This window comes from Sphaerodactylus townsendi, linkage group LG10, assembly GCF_021028975.2.
Source record: "Sphaerodactylus townsendi isolate TG3544 linkage group LG10, MPM_Stown_v2.3, whole genome shotgun sequence".
Taxonomy (NCBI): domain Eukaryota; kingdom Metazoa; phylum Chordata; class Lepidosauria; order Squamata; family Sphaerodactylidae; genus Sphaerodactylus; species Sphaerodactylus townsendi.
The window spans coordinates 30,588,862-30,613,746 of NC_059434.1; the positions used below are offsets into that span (position 1 = coordinate 30,588,862).

Consider the following 24,885-nt stretch of genomic DNA (forward strand, 5'->3'; position numbering starts at 1 on the left):
ATTTAATAGTAATTTTAAAAAAATTAATTTTAAGAGAGGAGCCTTGAGAGCTGCCTCCTTTGCAAACTATTCACATCATCCTTCTATTGTGCAATAATCCCATATAGTAATCAGAGAGGCTCTCTGGCCAAGAGTGGCCGGCTGCTTTAAGAGGAATACAGAAGGTTGTAACCCGAAGCCCGCTGAGAGCAGCACGAGGAGACTCCAGGGAAACAGGGCAGCAGGGCAGCATGCTGGCTGGCTCGTCCTGGGAAAGTCCAGGTTTTCCTTGACCAAAGTTGGAACTTCCTCCTCAGGCTGGAGGTAACCAGAGACCGATGACTTCACGCAGGAGCGGTGCTATAAAAGGGTGACCCTGCAGAAAAAGTAAACATTGCTCCGTCTGGCTGCAGGCTGGGCTGATCTGACCGAGAACTGAGAGAGACCTGTCAGCCCAGCAGCACAGCCGGGATTTCAGCAGTCCTTGCAGAGCTGTAGGGGGGAAAAGACGGAATATAGATACTGTCAGATAATTGCTGCAAAATGCCACAGAACGTAGTCCTCCCAGGACCAGCACCTTGGGGATTCAGGCTGGCCGGCGGCATAGATTTTAACCAGCCATTAATCATATCCAGGGTATGTCCTTTTTCCAATCCACTTCTGTTTTACTTTTGATGCCTCCTGTGTGAAGGTATGCATTGTGTCAAGAGATAAGAGCATGGCAGTGCATGATCTAGACACTAACTTATCATGATGTGCATATTTTAAAGAACCGGGGCAAAAAGTTTAATTTTGTTTTTAGTTCATTTGTACACTGGCATCAAGGTTTGATGTATTTCAACACAGTGTTTGACCTGGAGCTGTCTTGTGTGTTATTTCCCCCCTTTGCTTCCACATAATAACTGTACAGCAGAACACATTGCCACTTTATTGTATGGTGTGTTTGATGCCAGTGGGTTTACTAATGCATGCAGCATTGCCTTTTTGAGGGGAAAAGTGGTGAAGAGAAGTGGTTTAACCCTTTCTTCATCTGCCAGTTCTCTGTTTCAGCCCAATGCCATTGCAGATTTCTCCTCAGTGTTATTGATTGACTGACATCCCGTGGAGCTCATTCTTGCAAGAGAGCTACTCTTGCAATTGCCATCAGCCAAAAGAGCCACACTTATTTCCATTCCTGGCATGATGCTGGTACCTCAAGGAGGCTTGTAGTTTACCTGTCCCTCTAGAGGCAGCTGTTTCAGAGTGGAAACCAGGGATCAATGACTAGCCCCACTGGGGGCCTTGCTCACTTACCAGAATCATATGGCAGATGTCATATTGTGAAAAAGTGCTCAGAAAAGTCGCAGGAGGCATGGCTAAGAGCTACATGTGGCTTCTGATCCAATAAGGGAGTCTCATTGCTGTAGCATTTCCAATATTTGTTTTTGCATGCAAAAGTACAGTTTGAATTTCCTAGACCAGAGAACTGTTTGAACAGTTTGGAATGGGAAAACAGTAGGCAAGGAAAGAATCAAATACCCTCTCCATTCATCACAGCTTCTCTGCTTTAAGTGCCCCCTCCACACTTTGATATTTAAAAAGACACTGGGAGGTCAAGCTTCAAGACGTGAAGGCGGAAGCAGCCGGGTTAAGGCGTTTACTTACTGACCTGATTACGCTTGGACCGGCCCAGACGGACGGTCCTGGAAACAGCTGGGCAGCCGGCGCCGCAGAGCACCGGCGCCCAGCCAACCCTCCAGAGGCGCAGGGCAGGGGGGCGTGTCCCCAGGCCTCGGCGACGCGAAGGTAAGTGCCGGGTGGGGGAGGCGTCGCGGGTTGCTCTTTTCGCAGCGTGCTGGTAATGCATGCGTTTCCCCAAAAAGAGCGCTTCCAAGTGCTCTGGGGAAACGCCAGTTCAAGGACGGATGGAGCGGCATCGAGGGTTGGCGCTGCTGCAATGGAAGCTACTTCGGGTGCAAATGGCGGCCTGGAGGCGGCGTTTTTACCGTCTCCAGGCTGCCATTAATTGCCCGTGCGGAAATGGCCTAAGACAGTATTACGCATCTTCATGTACCATGTGTAGTTCCTCTTCAACAGCCCTTGGACACAGCTTTTCAAAAAGCACAAAGGTTGTTGAGGAGACCCTGATTCAAAGTCCTCCTCATAAACCCACTAAGGGACCTTGTGCCAGTCATTCTCTCTTGCCCTAAACTACCTCAGGGATGTTTTGAAGATACACTAAAGGGAAGGAAAACCATGTTAGCTTCCACCCTGAGCTCCTCAGAGGAAAATAAGATTATGCCTGAGATTATGCCACTCTATACAGAAGAAAGTCCTACTTAGGTTAGTTTCATTACTCCCTAGTAGATGTGTATGGCATGATAGCCTTGGGCTGAAATTGTAAGTACACTTAACTAAATATGGTTGAATCTGGTGGGAATTACTTGTAAATAGTAAACAAGTATAGGACTGAGTTGCTTGGTTAACATCTGCTCCCAGGAGGTGAGTAAAAATATAAAACTTTAATGATGTACTGGGTTAGGATTCTGTAATGTGTTTTGGGGGATGACGTTGAACTTAAAACCAGTTCCGTGTCTTCCCACTTCATGATTGGCTGCTTCTGCATGGCACAATTATACTGGGTTACAATTTGTATCTTAAAATCCGGGTCTGTTTTATTCCAGTTTCTCCTTTTACATGGCTGCCCATTTCTGTGAAGGAACTGAGTGAAGACTGGGTGGAAATACTCCAGTTTGTTTCACACGAGCCCAGGTCTTTTGTATTTACGCCATAAGCGTATCCACGCATGTGCAAACATCCCCAATGTCCCATGTTCTGATTGGCTGTTGTTTTTAGGTGGCAGCTTGAATGAATGTCTCTGCCCTGCCTTTTGAATTGCTGGCCCACAAAAAGGCTGCGCTTCTGATTGGTTGACCCACAGCAAGTGGGGGAAAATGAAGTCCCCCAGTTTTTCCAGTTCCGGGTAGGGCCCGGTGCAGACCTCAACACAGCAAGTGGCAGCAAAAAACAATAAGGCACAGCATCACATCACATGTTCTCATATTTTTGTGGAAAACGAGAGACTTCATCCCCCCTCCAATATGCCCACTAATATTCAGCCCAAGTTCATATTTCCCTAGCTATGGGCCCCAAGCAACCAGGACATGTACAGAAATGAAAACTGGGACATTTTGGGACTCCACTCCTGGTTAGCCCTGGCGAAATGGCATCCATGAGCAGAAAGCATGCTTGGGGGAATGTTTCGGGAAGGGCAGGCTGCAACAGTTGGCTACACAGCAGAGTTAAAAACTGACATGATGTCAGGTGGAGAGATCAGGGGCTGGGTGGTAGAGTGGGGAGATCAGGCGGCAGGAAAAACGAACTGGTTCTGTTCCCCGTGGTGTTTGCACAGTAGCGGGTTCAACCCAGGATTTTTGAGAAGAATCACCAAATTAGCGATTTTTGAAAATTCTGGAATGAGGGAAATATCACGGTGCAAATCTGCTTTAGGACCAGGAGCCATACGAACTTCTTGGCCAAACTGAGATATTTCCCTTGCTCAACCCGTGATAGTTGGACTGTGCAGAAATGACCCTATTTATTTTGTGACAGTTGTGCTGTGCTAAGGGAATGGGGCACAATCCTACCCACTGCATGTAAACAGTTTTGTTAAAATCCTCATGGCTGTTTTTTTCTAGCAACAAGGCACTTCATGAAGGTAACTTTCTACTAAAGAACCTTTTCCCCTCTCTTTCTCCCCTCAAACATTTGCAAGGAATTGTTCATACAACAGCTCACTTGAGATATAGTTTACTTATTATTACTCTTGTGAAATAAGGACTATTAGCAGCCATTCTTTGTGAGACTCTGCATGTTACTCTATAATATTATATGTTCACACATTACCAAATGGGCCTAAGGAAGGAATTATCCTAGGGTTGTAAAGCCTTCGACAATACATAGGGTTGTAATTGTCCCTAACAAGGGGCTTTTAAAAGATCAAGTGTGAGCACCCTCATTTAGTTGGCTTAAGTTCATCTGAGAGCAGCCGAACGCATGTGTTTATGAGGCTGACTGAGAGACCAAAAAAATTAAGAACTTCTTCATTGGCCACAAGTCAAAGTTGCTATTTCAAGCCCAGAAATGTCTGTGCACAATGTTCTCTGGAAGTGTATGCACACTTAATAAGCTATGACACAGACCACTCGAAATCTCATCCTGAGCAGATCCAATTAATGTATTCTGTGTGTTTATCCTGAGGCAGTGTGAAAACGGAGATGGATGGTTGACCCTGTCAGCAAAATCAGTGAGATCTGTCTTTAAATTCACATTCCTATACTTCCCCTTAACTTTATAAAAGCAATGTAACAAAGCTTACATTTAATAGCCAAATCTAAGGCATCAACAATTGCTTGCTCTGTTGTTTTTCCATTCCTCCTCCTATTTTTTTTTCTGTTGGCATCAATTGGCAGTTTTCAATTAATGTACCATAATTTTATTGTCAGCCTTTATTCATCGCAACTAATAGGACACAAACATTCTTCTCCCTACATTTCTGAATGTGTTGTTACTGACCGTCGTCTAAAAGTCTGTATAAATATAAAAAATAAATGAGAAGGTTCCAGTGAGTCTGCTGGGCTTCAACAGAAAATAATTGACCTAGCTAACTCTCATTGAAATTAATGGGTATTTTGAAAGATACTTAAGCTTTGGCTCGATTCTGTCCCAGATAGATAAAAATTCTTAGAAAATTCACTTTTGCTACTTTTCTAATTTAAACCGTTTTACTTTCTTTGGATACTGTGGAATAAATAGTTTGCAGAATTAGAAACATTGAAGGTCGAATTCATTTATCTTCTTCAATTTGAAGAACTATACAGAAATTCAAAGCAAAGAGTTGAAGGGTTATAGTCACCTGGGAAATGTTGCAGTATTATCAGTGGTGGGATCAAAAAATTGTAATAACAGGTTCCCATGGTGGTGGGATTCAAACTGTGGCGTAGTGCCAATGGGGCTGGGCAGGGCACGACGGGGGCGTGGCCGAGCATTTTGGGGGTGGGGCATTCCTGGGAGCCGCTGTGGCAAGGATGCAGCTGCTGCACCTGTCCTTGGGTGGGAAACGAATGCATGCAGGCGCAGGCTGCCACTCACGCCGGTGCACCTCCTGCTAGACTACTTCAAGTTCTGCGCGCTACTGCTGAGAGAAGGGGCGTAACTAAGGCAAAAATCACGTGGCAAAATCACCAAGTAGCAACCCCCTCTCGGCACACACCAATAATTAGTAACCTACTCTCAGGAACCTGTGAGAACCTGCTGGATCCCACCTCTGAGTATTACTCATATTGTCTGCTTGCATTAGGTCATGTGAAGTGCAATCCTGCACAGAGTTATACTAACTTCAGCTCACCAATTTCAATTGGTTTAGGCTGGTTTAACTTTGAATAGAGGTTGGCTGCTTAGCTCTTTAAAAATTCTCCAAAATAATTAGCAATTCATTTCACCTTATCCGTTTGAACAGTTGAACCTTCTATAAAGTGCTCAGATACGTTTTTAGACAGGTCTGACACACATGTATGGCATTCAAGACATGAACATGAGGGGAAAGAAAACAAATATAAGAGAAAATGTATGTTTTTGGACTTGCACTGCCTTTTATGGAATTATAACAGGAAAAGTTTCCATTATCTCTGAAGAAAAGTATTTTAGCAACGTCTGGTTTCTACTCTGCATTTGTTTAGAGTAAGCTCAGTGGAGTTTGAAGCTGTATTAACAAAAAATGAATTGCATGTAGAGTAAATGACCAAGAAGTAAATTGTTTGGCAATTGAATCTCCCTAAGAGAAGTAGCTCTAGTAGCTGCATGACAAGTCTCATTAACAGTTTGTTCCAAAACCTGAAATGTCTAATACTGCAAGACTTGTTTACCGAAAATGGCAAGTGTTTAAGATCAGTATCTTGTATCTACGTGGTAAATCTCTTTGATTTGAACATCTGGTTTTCTGTATAATCAAACCTGGATCCTTTTTCTTGTTTATGTTCAGAACTGTAAAATGACTTTGCATTAATGTATGTTAGCAACATATGTTTGTGATCTGTACGTTTGTCCAATATGATCTTTATAATTTGAGCTGCAGACTATTTGTTAATTTGTTTGCTTCATTTATAGTATGCCTTGCTTGTTGGGGCTCGAGGTGGACTGCAGAATTTTTTAAAAAATGCAAGTTGTTCTGTGTTAGCTTAGATTCATGAACTATGACTAGATCTGCAAAAGTGCGACTAACAGTCCAAATCAGAGCCCTGGGGTGTCAGGAACAGTGCCACTGTGGCACCACCCTGCCACCTCCAGAACGCTTTTTGACATCATGGGGAGACTGAAAACAAAAAAGTTTCCCTGCCTCCATTGGGCTAAATGGGCTTACAAATCTTTTCCATGTCCCGGGCATCAGTGTCCTTTGGGGTGACCTTGGACTAGTACAGTTATTTAGAACCCTCTCAACTCCACCTACCTCACAAGATGTTCATTGTGGGGAGAGGAAGGGAAACAAGTTTGTAAGCCTCCTTGAGTCTCCTCACACAGAAAAAGATGGGTTACAAATCGAAACTCTTCTGCTTCTTCTCAGGAATGCCCCTTCTATGCCAGCACAGCCGGTGGGGCACAGTGGTGCTGACGCATCATGGGAGGCCACAGCGGCCACCCGCCCGCCAGCAGATTTGCCCCTCCACTGGGGTAAGCACCAAGGAGGGCATTTCCATCAGCATAGGACCCTGCCACCTCCTCAACTCCTTTCAGCCTCCCATTCTGGATTGCGCCGTTACAATATAAAATTATAAATTTCAGAATCACCACAGTAAAATCTGTAGGTCTTACGTGGGTATCAGTTGTTGTTTAAGAATGTACTTAGTTTTACATATGTCGACCTCATCCAGCAGGCCTCAAGAGCAGTCTTGTCCTTATAGGAATAAATAATGCATTAAATGGCAGCAGTGACGGGATCCAAAAATTTTAGTAACGGGTTCCCATGGTGGTGGGATTCAAACAGTGGTGCAGCACTAATGGGGCTGGGCAGTGCACAATGGGGGCGTGGCCAGGCATTCCAGGGGCGGGGCATTAATAATTTATCTGTTACTGTAAAAAACTCTTACTGTAAAAAAAAGTTCCTAATTTCCAGCTGGTATCTTTCTGTCCATAATTTAAACTCATTATAGCAAGTCCTATCGTCTACTGCCAACAGAAACAACTACTTCTCCTCTAATTGACTGCCTGTCAAATACTTAATACTTTCAAATACTTCATTTTGTTTCTAGAAATCAAAAGAAGGATACTTTCCTTAAACCAGGAACTTTACCATATTTCTAAAACATGTTTTTAAAACAGCCCAACAGGGAGAATTATCCTGTTTTCTACCTTCGCTAACCAGGCACAAAGGAAACAACAGGACTTTATGATTTTTGGACCTAATGGAATTTCTAACGGAAAAGCAGACCCAATTAGTAACCCCCTCTCGGCACACACAAATAATAAGTAACCCACTCTCGGGAACTGGTGAAAACCTGCTGGATCCCACCTCTGAATGGCAGGCACTGTTCCTACAAACATTAACTGTATTAAAATCAAGCAATCTGGTGTCCCTGTTTAGTCCAACAGGGAATACGATTGTCTGTGCCTTCCCTTTGCATAGGTGGAATGGACCTCTCATTGAAGTGAATGCATGTAGAGAAAAATTTCCTCAGTGGATCAGAGCAGCATATGCAACATACCATAATAGAATTTTTCAATTATCAGTAGAGGGATAAGTGATGGGAGTTTGTCTGAAATATGAAGTTGTCAGATTATTGGTCTGTCATGTCAGTATTGTCAGCTCTGTACCATGGCAGCTCTATGGGATCTCAGACAAATGTATTTCTTATCATCTACTACCTTTTAAATGGAGATGATGGAAATTGAACGTAGAATCTTCTGAGTATAAAATAGATGATCTATTACTGACCCACAGTGCTCTAATACTGAGCATTGGCCCTTCTAGGTAAAGGAGCTTAGGTGCTACAGTTTCAGTGGTGAGGGGAAATCATGCTGATATTTAAGAAATTCCATAATCCACAACCTTTAAACTTGATTGAAGAACTTGTCCTGTCACAGGACAGCAAGGTAATGGAAAAGTAGCTGTAAAATTAAGAAATGAATATTTTTGAAGTTAAGCATACAACTTTAAATAGGCTGTAACTGGTTAATGTGCATGCTGAACAGAGTAAAACCTTTACAAGGGAAGGCAGAAGGAGTCACTAGAGGCCTATCTGCAGAACTGATGTCATATCAAAAAAGTGATCCATGACTACCCAAACCAAACACAGTAAGACAACCCTCCAGAGGGTTTCAAGTAAATGTGAAATAGCAGGAAGGATAAGCAGGATGAGCTAAGAATAGAAGTTGATTCTGCTGTGAATCAATCTTCAGGAGGCTGCTATGCAGAAATGTATGGAAATGAATGCAACTAATATGAGAACAGCAGATCACGGATCAGCCAAACACATTTAAGAGATGATAAAAGCATGAAGCAATGAGCAAAACGATCCATTATCAATAATTAAAATAATTCTGGACAGTAGGATTGACAAAATGGACAATTAAAGGATAGATTCAATGTACTGTCGAAGGCTTTCATGGCCAGAATCAACTGACCATTGTGGGTATTCCAGGCTGTGTGACTGTGGTCTGGTAGTTTTTGTTCCTAACATTTTGCCCACATCTATGGCTGGCAACTTCAGAGGCATGTCACAGTAGCTTAGTGTATTATTATTGCACTCACAGACCATTAACATAATAATCATAAGATGAATAAAACCCAGGAAAACATCACTAAAACGTTTGAATATGATAAGATAAAATGTGTGTACAAAATTAATACTATAAATGCTATACATAGAAAAAATAGAATAATTTTTTTAGGGTCATTACATCATTGCCTGGTTGCTACAGGATTTTTAACAGCATGTTCACAAAATTTAACCTCGTTCAGCGAGGCTGAGGCATATTCGTCATCCACAAGATTATCTAATTGCACCTTAACCAGGCAGCCTCTAATATGAGGTTCTGGACCTTGTTTCTACATAAAAAGGGCAGCGAAAAAATACGTGTTTCAGGGACTTTACTTTGTGAGCATGGGCAGAGTCTTTCTGCATAGGGAATTTTGTTGAACCTGTTTTCTAGTGCAGCAGAAGATGAGGCATCACATCTGGCAAGCACAAAAGCTCTCCTCAGCTTGCTGAACGCTGGGCTGGGATTGAAAATTAGGAGGCCAGGGCCAGGATATATCTATCTTTCGGTGCTGTCTTAAAGTCTGGCATTATCATAAGATCCTGTCTTAAAGTCTGGCATTATCATAAGATCCTGTGATGCTCTATGTTCTGCATATGTTCTGAGCCCTTCGGGGGAGGGTGGTTTATAAACCCAATTAATAATAATAATAATAATAATAATAATAATAATAATAATAATAATAATAATAATAATAATAATAATAATAATAATAATAATATACTGCTTGACTACTCTTTTTGCCTGAGTCCGATCCATCTCCTGTAAGGACTTTTGTGAGAAGCCCAGTCTCTCTATTCTGTCTCTAACAACAGGTATCCCTCTAGGCTGGAAAGAATCTTGTAAGATTAGCGGCAGTAGGCCTAATTGGCTAGTTTGTATTTTAAGCCATGGAATAATAGAAAATGTTGAAGTATCAAACAGCCTCTCCTGGAGATGCCTGCCCCACACCTGGGTCCCTCCAACCATTGTGGAGCTCCTTCTCCACATCTTGCCTTCCCGGCTGCCTCTCTGGGAATTACCCATAAAACACAACCTCCTGTCCTCAGAGAAGGACATTTCATGGTAAGTATCCAAAGGCCCATTTCCTTCTTACTGTTCCTACTAGGGTTTGAAGAGAGTGTCTTGTTCTTCATGGCTAAGGCTGGGTTCAGCCAGGCAAGGGGTAAATCTACAGCATGTCTCACGTTGGTAGGTTTCAGAGATGATACTAACTGTGAGCACAGAAATGCACTCTCTTGAATATGTCAGGGAGTGTCCTCTTCCATTGGTGTATCAGGCACTGGAGTTTGGGCAGACTGCATTTTTTCCTGAATTTCCATCTCCTCTCAAGAGCAGTTTGAGATCTTAGTAAATTTCCTATACATATCAGGGTCAGCTGGTATAATAATCTTCAAAGGCACCACAGGGCTACTCAAGTCTGCAGTTGCTATTCTGTTCTTTTGAACTCGATTTGCACATTTCATTCTTTTAGCCCAGTGGTGGCGAACCTTTTCGAGACCGAGTGTCCAAACTGCAACCCAAAACCCACTTATTTATTGCAAAGTGCCAACGCAGCAATTTAACCTGAATACTGAGGTTTTAGTTTAGAAAAAATGGTTGGCCCTGAGGCATGTGTTACTTGGGAGTAAGCTTGGTGGCAGCTGGTGGCTTTGCTTTGAAGCAACCATTTCACACCTAAGATGGCGCCCGCGACGGAGCTAAGCAGCGGAGCTCCGCATAAACTGGATTTTTAACTCACAATTCTCTCACTCTAGCTAGCAGTTGAACCTTTTGCTTGCTCTATTGCCTTGTACCCCCGGGGAACCTGGGATTAGAAGCCATAAAGCCATAAAACTGTCTGACTGCCGACTAACGCTTCCTCGTGAGCCGCTTTGAAGTGAAGCTTACATTAAAACGGTAGCTTTCAAACGGGCTAAACAAACCGGGGTGAGGCGAAGCAAAATAACAACACAAAACAGAGTGGAACGGAGTGAACCGACGGGATGAGGTACTTGACTTTTTACCTTCTTTACATCCCTTTCCCCCACTTTAGTGGGAGTTTTCGTTCTTGCCGTGGCTGTTTTTCCGGCGTCGCTGGGCTGGTGCTTGGGGACGGTGCTATTGGGCGGCTATATCATCAGGAGCTGGTGGCAGTGACTCCTTCCCCCGCCCTAGCGCAGACCTTCGCCCCAGCGCCGACTAGAAGGCCCCCTGGGGAGTCAGGCGTGTGCCGCAGCCTGAGGGACGGAGGGGCTGGCTGTTACGACTATACAGCCAAGAGTCAGTGGCAGGGACTCCCTTTCTCGCCCCGGTGTGGACTCCATCGACCCGAGGGCCCCCTGGGGGATCGGGCGTGTACCAGCGGGAGTGTTTGGATGCAACGTTTGGAGTGGGAGTAGCACAGGGGCCGTGCAGCCAGGAGTTACAAGATCAGGGGTTAGTGGCAGAAACCCCTCCCCCCTTTTCACGTGGATGCTAGCCGAGAGGCTCCGTGGACAGATAACTCTGGTCTCGGTTGCGACGGCTCGGAAGCCCGCCAGAGGAGCTCGAGGGACAATCAACCCGGCGGAGACCACACCCACAACGCGATGCACCACTTTGCGACGCTTCGTTTCTACACCCCCACATCGTTTACATCTTTTACGTCACCAACGAAGGGGAGCTTCAGCGGAGGGCCAGGAAGCCTGGCACCCCCAACAGGGCAGCCAGTGGAACTTGCCCCGGCCATCTACACAGTGGGAAGCCGTTAAGGCATCAACACTTGAAGACATCGCCGCCACCCCTTCCTCTGACGCTTCAGGCCGGTCACGAGAGGGTCGAAAGGCAGGCTGGCGCTTTCCGCCAGCAGCCCCTGGACCTGGGACCCCTCACTTTGGAGAATCAATTAGGGTGACTAGGGTGACTATCATTTGGATTGCTGCAGTCTCTCCAGATTGCCGACTCTGTGGGTTTCTCTTTAACTCCTCGCTAGCCTTCACGTGAGGAGTGAGTGGCTTGGGTGGTGTGAGCCCCTCGGCCTCCTCCCACGCTTGTAGCAATTCTTCCATCTCTTGTATTCATCATCACTTCCACAGAGTCTATTGGAAACCTCAACAGCAGGGGGATTTGGTGGCAGCAACCCCCTTTTGCGGTTATCTAGTGTGCCTTCAACTTCTATTTCCCAAATCCCCCCCCCTCTTTTTCTATTGCATTTCTCTTGCTTAAAGGATTGTTGTTATAATTGGAATGTATCTGTAATCATCATTTGATATTATAATTACTATTGTAGTATTTTAGGCATTAGTTGTAAGTTGTTGGTTTGTTAGCCTGGTATACACCAGGGCCAGATAGGCTAGGGCCCGATAGGCTGTAGATAGAGGGAAATGGCATAACTATGGGGGCACCAACTTTGGGGCTGGGGATCCCTGTGTTAATGGGACGGGGTAGATACTGCGGTAGGCGGCGGCCATATGATAGAAGACGTATGAGATATAGTTATGCTCGCACGCCTTCTGACCTCCAACCTATCCCAAGAAACGATGGTGGTTGGGATCAGGGACACTCTGCTTCGTCCTTGGTGCTAATTTCAATGCCAGGTCCATCAACAATAAGACCATGGTGCTCCGAGACTTTCTTCGGTGCCCAGCAGGTGGACCTGGCTGGCATTACCGGTGACCTGGGCGCGCCAAGGTGTGAGACCGTCAGCCAGCGAAGTCGCTTCCCCAGGTTTTCCAAGGCTTCACCGCATCACGCACACAGGGCCGGGGTGGGTAACGTGGCACTGCTCGTCCGTGAGTCTATTCCCTTTAGGGCAGTCCCCGTTCCAGAGATCACTGGCATAGAGCGTGTCGGCCTGGGAGTGGTTGACCTTTGGAGAGGGTGGCTGTTCTTCTGGTGTACCGGTCGCCTAGCCGGCATCGAGGGACAGCCTGTTCGGCTGCTGGAGGTGGTGTCGGACTGGCTGCTATGAATTTCCCCAGACTTATTGTCTTGGGGGACTTCTAACGTCTGCTGTCGACGCCGCTTTGCGTATAGCTGCTATGACCTAGTGTGTCATCTATGGCGCACGCTTAGGCCTCTCCTTATCAAACTTTTGGGCCCACCTGGCGAGGCCGGGCACACGCTGGATTTGGGTCTTCGGGTCGGGGATAAATCCTATCGCATTTCTACTGATAGAGTGCCATGGTCCGACCATTATGCCTGGAAGGTCCCCGATGGACTTGCCACAACACCCCCGCCTAGGTGACAGGCTGATTTACTGCCACTCGCTGAGACTCATGGATCCACTTGGTTTCCTGAATGCTCTTCGGGACCCTGAACCCGCTGGCACACTCGAAGAGCAGGTGGAGGATCGGAATGCTCCGCTCTCCGATGCTATCGATGTCGTTACTCCTCTCGGCGCTCCTCTACGCCTTCACTCTCGACGCGCTCCGTGGGTACATGGAGGAGTTAGTACAGATGAAACGGGGTCTTAGACGACCAGAGTTTTGAAGCATGGAGGAAATCTCATACAAAGCTGCGCTAACATCTTATAGGACGCTTTATGGTGCCTATGCGATGTATCAAGGAAGCGAAGAGGGTTTTCTTCTCCTCCTCCCCTCGCTAGTCCGGCCAGTTCTCTACCGGCTCAACTGTTCCGTGATAATTTGTCATCACTGACCTCCCTGTCAGAGAGGTCCGCAGAAATCCTCAATTGGATATTAGCTGTAGAGGCTTTGTTTTTTTTGGCGGATAAGGCTGCATCGCCCTTCAATGGCACCTTCCACCTACATTGGATGTTAATTAGTGAACTGGAGACTCCCTTGCCGCCTTCAGGCCCTTGTTTCGGCCCAGTTTTCCCCGCTTCGCGAAGTTTGCCCACAGGACCTTAGCTGCTGTTAGATCTACTACTACTCGTCCTCTGGATCCGTGTCTGCCTTGGTTGGTGTGAAAGCCTGCCGAGCTGGAGCTACGGCCCCATCTGTTGAGCATCATCAATAAACCCCTTGAGCAAGGAGTTTTCCCGGATGGGCTGAAGGATGCAGCGGTCCACCCACTCTTAAAAAGACCATCATTAGATCCTGGATGTCTGGCCAACCACGCTTCCCCGCCTCGAATCTTTCGTTTCTTGGGAAGCGTAACTGAGAGAGTGGTGCTGGAGCAGCTCTAAGGCTTCCTGGATGACGCATCGGCTTTTGACCCCTTCCAGTCTGGCTTCCGTGCTGGGCACCGGAGACTGTCCTCGCCGCCGCCACAGACACACTCCGTGATGCAGTTTGACCAGGGCGGATCGGCGCCTGCTGGTATTGGCAGATCTCACCGCAGCGCTTGATGTGGTCAACCATGACCTTTTGGCCTTCCACCGCCTGGCTTTTCGCCTCCTGGAGTGCGGGGCACTGTCCTTCAACATGGATTGTCTCGTTGCTCCGGGGGCGGAATCAGCAAGTGAGGTGCGGGGATGAGGCCTCCTGGAAGTGGCTCCGCTTTATTGCAGCGTGCACTTGTGGGGCATTACTGTCCCCTGGGCTATTTAACATCTACATGCGACCCTTTGCTCAGGCTGGTATCGAGTTTTGGGCCGTCCTGTCATCAGGCATGCGGATGACAATCAGCCTATTCTGTTGATGGAGGGGGGGAAACAGCCACGCCTCTGCAGCTCTACAGCATTGTTTGGAGGCGGTTGCTGGTTGGTTGCGACAGAGCAGGTTAAAACTGAACCCATCGAAGACGGAGATCCTTGGGCTGGGGCCTAAGGGTGAGAGGGGGATGTTTCAGTCAGCCGGGTGTGGGAGGGGGTCATATTGGCAATCGACTCCTTCCAGACGCAACCTGGGGGGGGCCCACCTGGATTCGCTCTCTGTCAATGGAGACCCAGGTGGCCCATATTACCCGGGTTGCTTTTTTCCACCTTCTCCAGGCCCGGCGGGTGGCCCCCTTCCTCTCCCAGACCGACCTGGCCAAGGAAAGTGATCCATGCAAATGGTCATCTCCAGATTAGACTATTGTAATTCGCTCTACGCTGGCCTTCCCTGGCGCTTTTGATTCCTGAAGTTAAAGCTATCCAAAATGCAGCTGCGCTGGGTTTATCATTGTAGGTAATGCCACCTGGGATCATATCCAACCTGTGCTACGCCAGCTGCATTTGCTCCCAGTGGAGTTCCGAACCACCTTCAAGCAGTTGGTGTTGACCTTTAAGGCTCCACGCTGCCTGGGATCTTCGTGATCTTCTCGGACCGTGATCACCCCACATGTCCCAATAATCGCCTCTCTCTTTCAAGCTCAGCAGAGGCCAATTTACTGGTGGTCCCTGGCCCTCGATGATAATGTGGTTGGTTTTCCACGCTGGGCCAGGGCCTATACAGCCCTGGCTCCCAGCCTGGTGGAACGCTTCTTCCAATAGCTGTCCTGGCTCCATAAGGGACCTTACAGAATCTCCGCAGGGCCTGTAAGACGGAGCTGTTCCGGCTGGCCTTTGGAGGTACCCAGCCTGCTGATGGTGCCCCTCCCGTGGCCTTTACATCTGTGCCTCTGCCATCTCTGGATTTGCTGCCCTTCCCTCTCTGAAAGAGGGTGAAATTAGATTGTCGGACGCCATCTTACAAATTAATTTAATTATTCTTTTTAGTCCTTTATCTACTGCTGCTTTTAAAGGTTTTAACTGTTTTTATCTGTATACAATGGTTATCGTTTTGTACACCGCCCAGAGCCCCTAGGGGATGGGGCGGTCTAAAAATCTGAAAAATAAATAAATAAATAAAACTCTTCCAACAGTGAATCACGACCCTAGAAGGGTTTACTCAGAAGCAAGCCCCATTGCCAGCAACTGAGTTTACTCCCAGGTAAAGGATTGTGCTTTAGTTCTTCGCATGAAAATCAGTGGGGTTTAGCAGCCCTTAACAGAGTAACCTACACTGCTTCCCCAAAACTAGGTCTTAGGTTTAATGCTAATAATCGAGCCTAGACGGGGGGGGGGGGCACTCTGTTTGCGTGTGCCCACAGAGAGGGCTCTGAGTGCCACCTCTGGCACCCGTGCCATAGGTTCGCCACCACTGTTTTAGCCTGTACCTTGGGTCAGTCATCCTTAATGGGTGAGCACTCCTCAGTTGTCACTTGAGACTTCCTACTGGTCCCTAGTATAGTCACTCAAGAGTATTACTTGGGGGAAAAAGAGGGTCATTGTTCTCCTTCCAAAAAACTCTGTTAGGGCAAATTTGAAATAGCTCCAAAAATCTTTCCACTTGTTCCAGATTGGTTTTTAGGGAGTCTATCTGAAATAATGAGTTCAAAGAGTGTGTGATCATTTTCCTGTTCACCTATTGGTCATTATTTAGGGGGGACTGAGCAATCTCCAGAGCAATTTTATTGTCCATCCAAAAGAGCTTGCCTTCCTCTCCCACAGCTGGTGGTGCCCTCTTTGTCGGTTTTATCAGATTCATAAAACCCCTGCCTACTCAGAGATGAGGGCAAGCCTGTTACACAGTCTTCTGAGCCTTTCAATGTTTCCATTTCCAGCGATATAGCTGGCATTTTTTTTATAACACTTCTCAGTAAGTCCCATATAGTAGCTAAATTGTTAGTCATGTTATTGATTTGTTGAAAGATTTCAACCACAGTTTTGGCAGTATATAGACATTGGTCTCCAACTGTTTTGAGTATTTCTACCCTAAGCTCATCTTCTAAACAAGATATGAAGAGTGAATTTTGGGGATTGAGTCTTAAGGACTGTACCTTATCATCACCTCACACAGCCTCCCCTTCCTCTTGCCTTGGTGAGATGCTTGGCGAATGAAACAGAGATACATTCAAATCCTCTAGATGACTCAGCTCTTCAAATCTGTTGTTTACTGGGCTAAGGTCTTTCTCTTTATCTAAGAACTCTTCTAACAGCAGATGTTTTGTAGCTTTAAGGGGGTGATGTAATATCAAGGTTAGGGCACTGTCTGTTTCTTTTCCTGCATTTCAGCTTAATTTTCTTCATAGTTTCGTTCTTAGTAACAGTCTTCACCGCAGCTTAAGTATTGAAGATTTTCCATTTGTGTATATTAGGTATGCTGAGAGTGTTGTTCTTATCTCTCAACTGCACCCAGCTTCTTGGCTCACTGCCCTGGCTAAAGTTCCAAAGTTCCAAAGATGCTGCCTTTATTCTGTTTTCTTATCCATCTTCCTTAAACACACTGCTTTATTTAGCCATATCTGTTTTGCCCAGCCAATCCCCATGCAGTAGTAATCAGAATTAATTACCAGGCTGTAAGATAGCTGTCTGATTCTGGGCACTCTCTTCGTTAACTGAGGCTGGCTGTGATCTTGTTGGTCAGCTGAGGAAGAGATGGAGTCTTCCAGAAGCAGTGCCTTAATAGTTTCATTCTTGTATCTTCAACGAACAGTAGGAAATATCTAACTTCATATGTGTGCCAGTATCTTCAGTGAACAGCCTTACCAGAAGAAAAATTTAGTAGTAACCAAGCAGTGAATGCTGACTTGGGAGTAAAGGATACAGAGAGGCTATTGACTATTTGAATATATTAGAAAGGGCAATAGATATGGGGATTATTACATCCCCTAGACCTAGTAACACGAAGGCAACAGACTGTTTACCTTACAGGAAATGTCTAGTTTACAATACCATCTCAATAAAATGCTTAGTTGTTTAATAAACATTTTCATATTTGATTCTTGTTTAACATTGACTTTGGTCTCCTCACCTAGTGGCAGCTAACAGTATTTACTGAGGCATAAGTAAAAGAAAGCATTTTACCTTTAATAGTAAATAATGGCAGCAGAAAACTAGGGGATACATAAGAATACATAAGATTTTGGTCTTCTGTTAGTGATAGTACAGCCAAGAGCGGTAGGGGAAGGAAAGCTGGTTAACCCCATATTTTCTCACACCTTAACAGAAGTCTCCTGCTGGAATTGAGAAGTGTGATAGGGATTAGTTTACAGTTTGCAGCATCACTCATATGTTTAGTCAAATATGTTTTCTGGGTCCAAAGCATTGTGGAATGGAATAGGAAAGAAAGCAGTTATCTGTTCAAGGACTACTGAGGAGAGAAAAATAGGGGTAAGTCAGGAATTTGGGGTGCCTATTAGAACAGTACTTTCCACAGTGCTGTTAATTGAAATGGACCTTTGTAAAACTTTTGTGGTCCAGACCAGATATGACTTTTAGAGATCCAGATGGAGACATAGTATGGGGAGGCGGAGTTAGCCTCCCTATCACAGAGTTTTCCAGCTTCCAATCTTTTGTCTCCCTGTGCCATTACTATTTGCCTTGTGAAGGAAATAGACAAGTACCTGCAAGCTAACCAAACTTGATAATGCCCTGAGTATTGATGTCCAGTTTTGAATGTCCTTCAAAGGTGTGGGCTTCTTGTTGATAGGAAGTGTCAGCAGAATCTTATTCAGATATTCTTAATGCAAACAGAAGTAGGGTGTCATGGCTTTGATTTTCCTTTAATGGCTGATATCTTAATACACAACTCTCACTTGAATTGTACACATAAGCATTATTTTGTATTTACCTTTAGTAACCACATGAGAAGTGGAATCTCTAATAGAAAATTGGTGAGAAGAGCAGACTAGAATCCTTTCCTCTCACATGTTAGCTTTCTACATGAAGAGCGTTTCTAGCAGGGAACCTTTGATCATGCCCTTTCCCACTTGAGTCTGGGAATGGCTGAGCCATGTGATATTGCTCTCTGCAATGTAGTGCATTTACAGAAATTGTTTTACTAATTTCCCCAATTCTTTCTTTGATAGCACTGAAAAATCATATTTGAAATGACAGCAAAATCAAAAGAATTAGATAGTGCCTTGATTTTGTTGCTGCAGGGTTAAACTGCAAAGCTTTTTTGAAACCATTTTATCTGTAATGTAAAATATAGAAGGTTCTGTAGAGAAGACAATGTTCAGTTTCCAAAAAAAGTTTGCATTTACTAAAAGCTAGCATTGCTATATAGATAATACTATCTACCAGACTTTGCAGCAAACCTATTTCAATGTGTGTCTGGCACAATGGAGAGTAAAATGATGGCTAGAAAAAGATTCCTGGAATTTTTAGAAGGTTTTGTTTTGTCAGATGAGGTGAGGGAAGCTCTGAGGGTAAGCAGATACAGACTAGAAAGGAACGGTGCAGTTCAGAAAGTAGTGTGAGAAAGTTTTACTATTTAGTCCAAAGAGTAATGATTGATTTGTGGGAAAATCTGATTTCATGAAATATGAAAGAGTTTAGTGCAGGGCTAACCAATCATCAGTTTGTACATTCTCATTAACATCCTGACAACCTAATCCTAAGTGTGCTTATGTGATGGACCAATCCAAGTCCAGCCCATTTGCTGAAAGCTACCAATCCCTTCTTAAACCTGGTCTGATTCTTTATGGGGGGCGGGGGGGGGGGTTCTTGTGACAGTCATGTTATCAGTACAATTGCTGCTCAATTTGTCCTTGCAGCAGAGGTTCCACACATGGCATAGCATAATCTGGTTTTCAACCCTTGTTAGCCATGGTTTCCCTTTCATACTATCTGTGGATGGCATCACTCCCACACCCCACTGTTTGTGGCACCCATCATGATTTTCTATCCACCTTTTAACAAATGTCTTAGTGAATGTGCAGAACTGCTCAAGAATGATACTATAAATGTACTGTACAGTTACAAATACAAATGTACAGCAGTACTATAAATGTACATTTGCTTAGGGCTGCTCCAGCCAGAACAACATATTGAATCCTTTTGTAACACTAATTACTGGAAGGTACTGGGTGTCTTATCATGGGCTCATTCCGCACATGCAGAATAATGCACTTTCAAACTGCTTTCAGTGCTCTTTGAAGCTGTGCGGAATGGCAAAATCCACTTGCAAACAGTTGTGAAAGTGGTTTGAAAACGCATTATTTTGCGTGTGCGGAAGGGGCCATGGTCTTCAACACTGAAAAAACTAATTGCCCCTCGATTGTTTTGGGAGAAAAGAACTTTGGGGATATTTCAAATAATAGTCGAGATGGTGAAGAAAAACACTTAGCATTTGTAATGTAGTAACAACATTACAACATTGTCCTCATACCTCTCCCCCCCACACACACACACACACAGTTTTGTTGGTGTCAGCAAGGAAACCAAGACAATTAATTGTGAAAAGGCAGAGAATAGGGCACATTTTTAAAATACAAACAGAAGGTGTATATTTAAGGTCTATATTGTTTCTCTCCAGATTGTGTTCACATAATTTCTTCAGCTTTTACATGCTCATGATTGCGAGGTCTAGAATAGAATGTCATTTGGGCTCTGGATTCTTCTAAAATATTCACAAGCACACAAGGGATTTAGAGAGTAATACTTAAATGCCTGTCTACAGGATTCATGGATCATTTAGAACCACAAACTTGGATTTAAACCAGCTTTGCCACAATGCTGAACATTATGTAGAAATAATTTCTGTTGAAAGCAACAGAATTTAGTCCACCCTATAAAATTCTAACCCAGCAGTCTGTTGCAGGCACAGAAACTCTGATGCAATATGTAAGTCCACTGCTTAGATAGGCTTCACCATTCATTTCAGTAGGCAATCTACATACTCTATTTGGATTAGTTCCAAATAGCTTCAATCAGCTTCAAAAAGCTTTCTATGAACCTCAAAACAAACATCACATTCTACACCAAATGGATTGAGTTTAAGGTAGTAGAAGATCCTATCGAGTTCAGTAAGTTTGTTGGGGGTGGGTATATTAGCAGGGTAGAACAGAAGAGATAGATTCTCAGTTGCTTTTTATATATGAGTTTACTAACTATAAAGGGGTGCATGGAGATAAAATAAGAAATCCTTTCTTTCCTGTTACACATCTACATTACTGTACATTTGGTCACATCTTGGTACATATCTGCTGTCTCGTGCTCTTGTTGGTGGTGGTGTTGTGTCGGCTCAAACCAAGAAACAGAGTTAACTTCATAACTTCAGATGTACATGCTCACTAACATACAAGCAATGGCTATCTGACTGACCAATAGCTAATCAAAAGGTCAGGTCATAAACAGTTATTTTAGCAATATGTTTACATACAGTTAACCCTTTTATAACTGAGTTGTGGCAGACACTTGCAAAATCCCAACAAGAAGATCCTATTGACTTCAGTATGACTAAATTAGTGTGCAGAACAGAGAAGTCTGCATCTTAATTCCTTGATTTTAAACTTATTATGTGAACGACTCTTTGACCTAAATGTACATCCCATTAAGCTGGGAGTAATAAGTTCAAATATTTGTGCACATGCTTTAGTGACAGTGAGATTCATGAACATCTTAAAGCAAATCTTCTCATACTGTAAATTGCGGCATTTTGCTCCTTCCTTTCAGGGGTATATATCTTGCATCTAGGATTACCAGGTGTTGGGTGACAACTGGTGGGAGAAATGAAAGGGGCAAATGCTGTAGCAATGGCACAATGTCACTTCCAGTTCAAATCCTCAAGTGATATCATTGTATCAATATGACATTCTAAGATCCCACCCAAACTCTGTTGTTTTCGGGAGATCCAACCAACATAGTGACATGACTCCAGGTTTGCACTGGAAGTGACTTCACAACATCTGTGCAACAGCTCTTTCCTGCCATTTCCCACCACTGACCTGATGAACAGTGGCAGGAACAGCAAATGGACAATATTTAGAAATAGGCCATGCAGGGAATGTCACTCAGCAAGTTTCCCTGACAGAGTGGGTATTTGAACCTAGGTCTCTTCATTTCTCATCCTTGAAAAGGCTTGAGACTATCCATCTTACCCAATTCTCAACAGTCCTACAACTAAATCATACCAGACTCTTAAAGATCCAATCAGCTATTCTGGAGATTTGGAGATGTGGCCTGGGGAAGGGACCTGCATAATTGACAGGGCAAAATATTCAAAGATGTTCAGTAGTCAGGAATTTATTTTTTTTCAAGGTCTAAGCATGTTACTTCCTTAAAGCAATTATCAGGCTAACCTCACTAACATGCTTAGACCTTGAAAAAAAATAAATTGCTGACTACTGAACATCTTTGAATATTTTGCCCTGTCAATTATGCAGGTCCCTTCCCCAGGCCACATCTCCAAATCTCCAGAATTGCCTTAAGATCTCAGAGAATTTCAGAAGTGTAAATTGACTAAAACAATATATTTCCAGCACTTCCCGCCCCCGCCCTTTTCCCCCATTGAGTCACATGTGACTAATGGAACCTCCTGGTGGTTTGCCAGAAGTGGTTTGTCATTTCCTGCCTCAGCATCACGACCCTGGTATTACCTTAGAAGTTTCCCATCCAAATACTTGACAGGGTCAACCTTGCTTAGCTCCTGAGATCCAATGAGATCACACTACTACTATCCCGATATAAAATATCACAAAATGGGGTCAACCCAGTTGCAAGCATAAGAAAAGCTGGAAACAACAGAAGCCAGACCCAAAAACAGTTCTGGGAACCTAAGAAATTAAACACAAACTTGAAAAACTGAGGCCCCTTCCGCACAAGCAAAATAATGCGTTTTCAAACCACTTTCACAACTATTTGCAAGTGGATTTTGCCATTCCGCACAGCTTCAAAGAGCACTGAAAGCAGTTTGAAAGTGCATTATTCTGCCTGTGCAGAATGAGCCCTAGTTACCCAAATGAGCCTTTTTAGATTCTTTTAAATTCACCTCCATTAAGGCAGAAGCATATGAGGCCCATGTTCCCAGCTTTGTTTATGCAAAGCAGTTCCCAATACAGCAAAAACACCACCAAGCTCTAAGGAAATATTTCCTTGAGAATCTGCTATGTTTCTGGTATGTTTCAGCCAAACCTCCCTTGGCCCAGTTCTGGCCCTCAAGTTTCATTTTCTGATAGAACTCCACATATTCTCCATTTTCTTTACCCATGAATTATTGCTAGCTCCCTCCCACCCCACCCCGGAGGAAAAGAGGAGCGGAAGGGATTTGGCTTTGGGAGACTGTGATGATGTAGTTACTGACAAGGGCTAATCTCATCTTCCCCTCTCCGCCTCCTCCACTATTCGCGATCCCAGAAGAGTCCCCAAAGCATCCCCCTCTTCGTTTGCTGGATTCTCAACTTTCAAAGTGCTGCCATTTTTCCTGCTCTATCTATTGGTCCTGTTGGCTGGAACTCTCCCTTTGGAAAGAACACATTTCACCTACATTAGTTTCAGCTAAAATAAATTCTGGCTCATTCCGCACATGCAGAATAATGCACTTTCAAACTGCTTTCAGTGCTCTTTGAAGCTGTGCAGAATGGCAAAATCCACTTGCAAACAGTTGTGAAAGTGGTTTGAAAATGCACTATTTTGCGTGTGCGGAAGGGGCCTCTCTCTAATGAAATTTCAATGTTTGCAGTGCAGAGAATGATGTTTTTTATGAGAGCGGCTCTTGAAAATGACTCCTAAATGATCGCCAATTCCCAGGACTACTTTACAGTGAAAACACACTAACTGAACTTCCACCTTAGAATACAGGACCTCGCGGAGTTCTTTTTGTTGAAAGAAGTATAGAGAAGCTTGCAGGATGCTGAAGTCACTTTGGGCAACTTCCACATCTCAACCAGACTTGGGAGGCTCTGATATCTCACAGGAGGGTCCCACAAGGCTTGGGAGGAGGGGGTTGTGCCGAATCTGAAAAGGAAGTGTTATGAAGTGACTTTACAAGTGGGTCCCAAGGAAGTAAACCTCACTGCAAAAAGTGTGAGAGCCGCAGATTTGAAACACTGAAGCATTCCGTATTTCTTTCCGTCAGATTACTCCAGGGAGCAAAGCTTCACAAGCCCATTTGTCCCCTGGTGATGTCATTATTGCTATTGATGGCTATGGCACAGAGAACATGACTCACAACGATGCACAGGAGAGAATTAAAGCAGCGTCACACCAGCTGTGCCTGAAAATTGAAAGGTACCATTTCGCAATAAAATGAGACTGTGATCATACACTAATGTTCCCTACGGAAATGTAAAGGCAGGGTTTATACTTAGTCATAGATAGTGTTGACAATTTCCAGGTGATGGGTGAAAACCACTGGCGTAATGTCCATTGGGCAAGGTGGGCAGCTGCCCAGGGCATCACCTTGTGGGGGGCATCAAAATGCTGGGTTCGTTTTTGGGTATTTTAGTGGTTTTCCATTTTTGGCCTGCAGGGGGCACAGCTTTTAGGCTAGCGGCACCAAAATTTCAGCATATCATCAGGAGACTGTCCTTATGCTACCCCCCAAGTTTGGTGAGGTTTGGTTCAGGGAGTCCAAAGTTATGAACTCCCAAAGGGGGTGCCCTTATCCCCCATTGTTTCCAATAGGAGCTAATAGGAGATGGGGGCTACAATTTTGAGGGTCCATAACTTTGGGCCCCCTGAACCAAACTGCACCAAACTTGGGGGGTATCATTAGGGCAGACTCCTGATGAGACCCTGAAACTTTTGAGACTGTGCCTTCAGAAATGTGCCCCCCACAGCCTGCAACCCCCCATTGACAGCAATGCAGAAAACTCAATGCAGAACAAAGATTCTTGGGCAAATTTCTGGGATGTTCCTGCAGGGGTGCATTTTGATGGGGAATGTATCGGCACTGGGGGTTCAAAATCTTCAGGGTATCATCTGGAGATGATGGCACCCCCCAAGTTTGGTGCAGTTTGACTGGGGCGCAGTTATGGACCCTCAAAACTGTAGCCCCCATCTCCTATTAGCTCCCATTGGAAACAATGGGGGATGGGGCACCCCCTTTGGGAGTCCATAACTTTGGACTCCTTGAACCAAACCTCACCAAACTTGGGGAGTAGCATAAGGACAGTCTCCTGATGATATGCTGAAATATTGGTGCTGATATGTCTAAAAATGCACCCCCTGCAGGCACCAATGTTCTGGTGCAAAAAAAAATTTGGTCATGGTGGAGTGGCCGCCCATGGGGGGGGCATCCAACTCAGGTTTTGCCCAGGGCTACAGTTTGCCCAGGGCTGCCTTGTTACGCCCCCGGTGAAAACCTGTTGGGATTACAACTCATCTTCAGGTAACAAAGATTAGTTCCCTTGGGAAAAAAATGACTGCTTTAGAATATGAGCTTTGTGGCATTATACTCCACTAAGTCCCTCCCTTCATCTGGATCCATACTCAGAATTTCCATGTATTTCCCAACCCAGAGCTGGAAACTCTAGTCATGCAGCCAGTTCATATTTCTGGGC

At 44.7% G+C, this 24,885-nt stretch overlaps 1 protein-coding gene across 3 annotated transcripts in view; it reads left to right on the top strand.

Annotated features, from left to right (window-relative positions):
* The first annotated feature begins 261 nt into the window (after positions 1 to 261).
* PDLIM3 (PDZ and LIM domain 3) overlaps positions 262 to 24,885 on the top strand; it is a 45,201-nt gene continuing 20,577 nt past the window's right edge. The window contains exons 1-2 of one of the 3 annotated variants that reach the window (XM_048509536.1): positions 262 to 615; positions 23,460 to 23,611. In XM_048509536.1, coding sequence (XP_048365493.1) covers positions 523 to 615; positions 23,460 to 23,611 — 245 coding nt within the window. In that variant the 5' untranslated portion in view covers positions 262 to 522. The remainder of the gene's footprint in view (positions 616 to 23,459; positions 23,612 to 24,885) is intronic. The other 2 variants (XM_048509535.1, XM_048509534.1) reach the window with 2 other exon arrangements.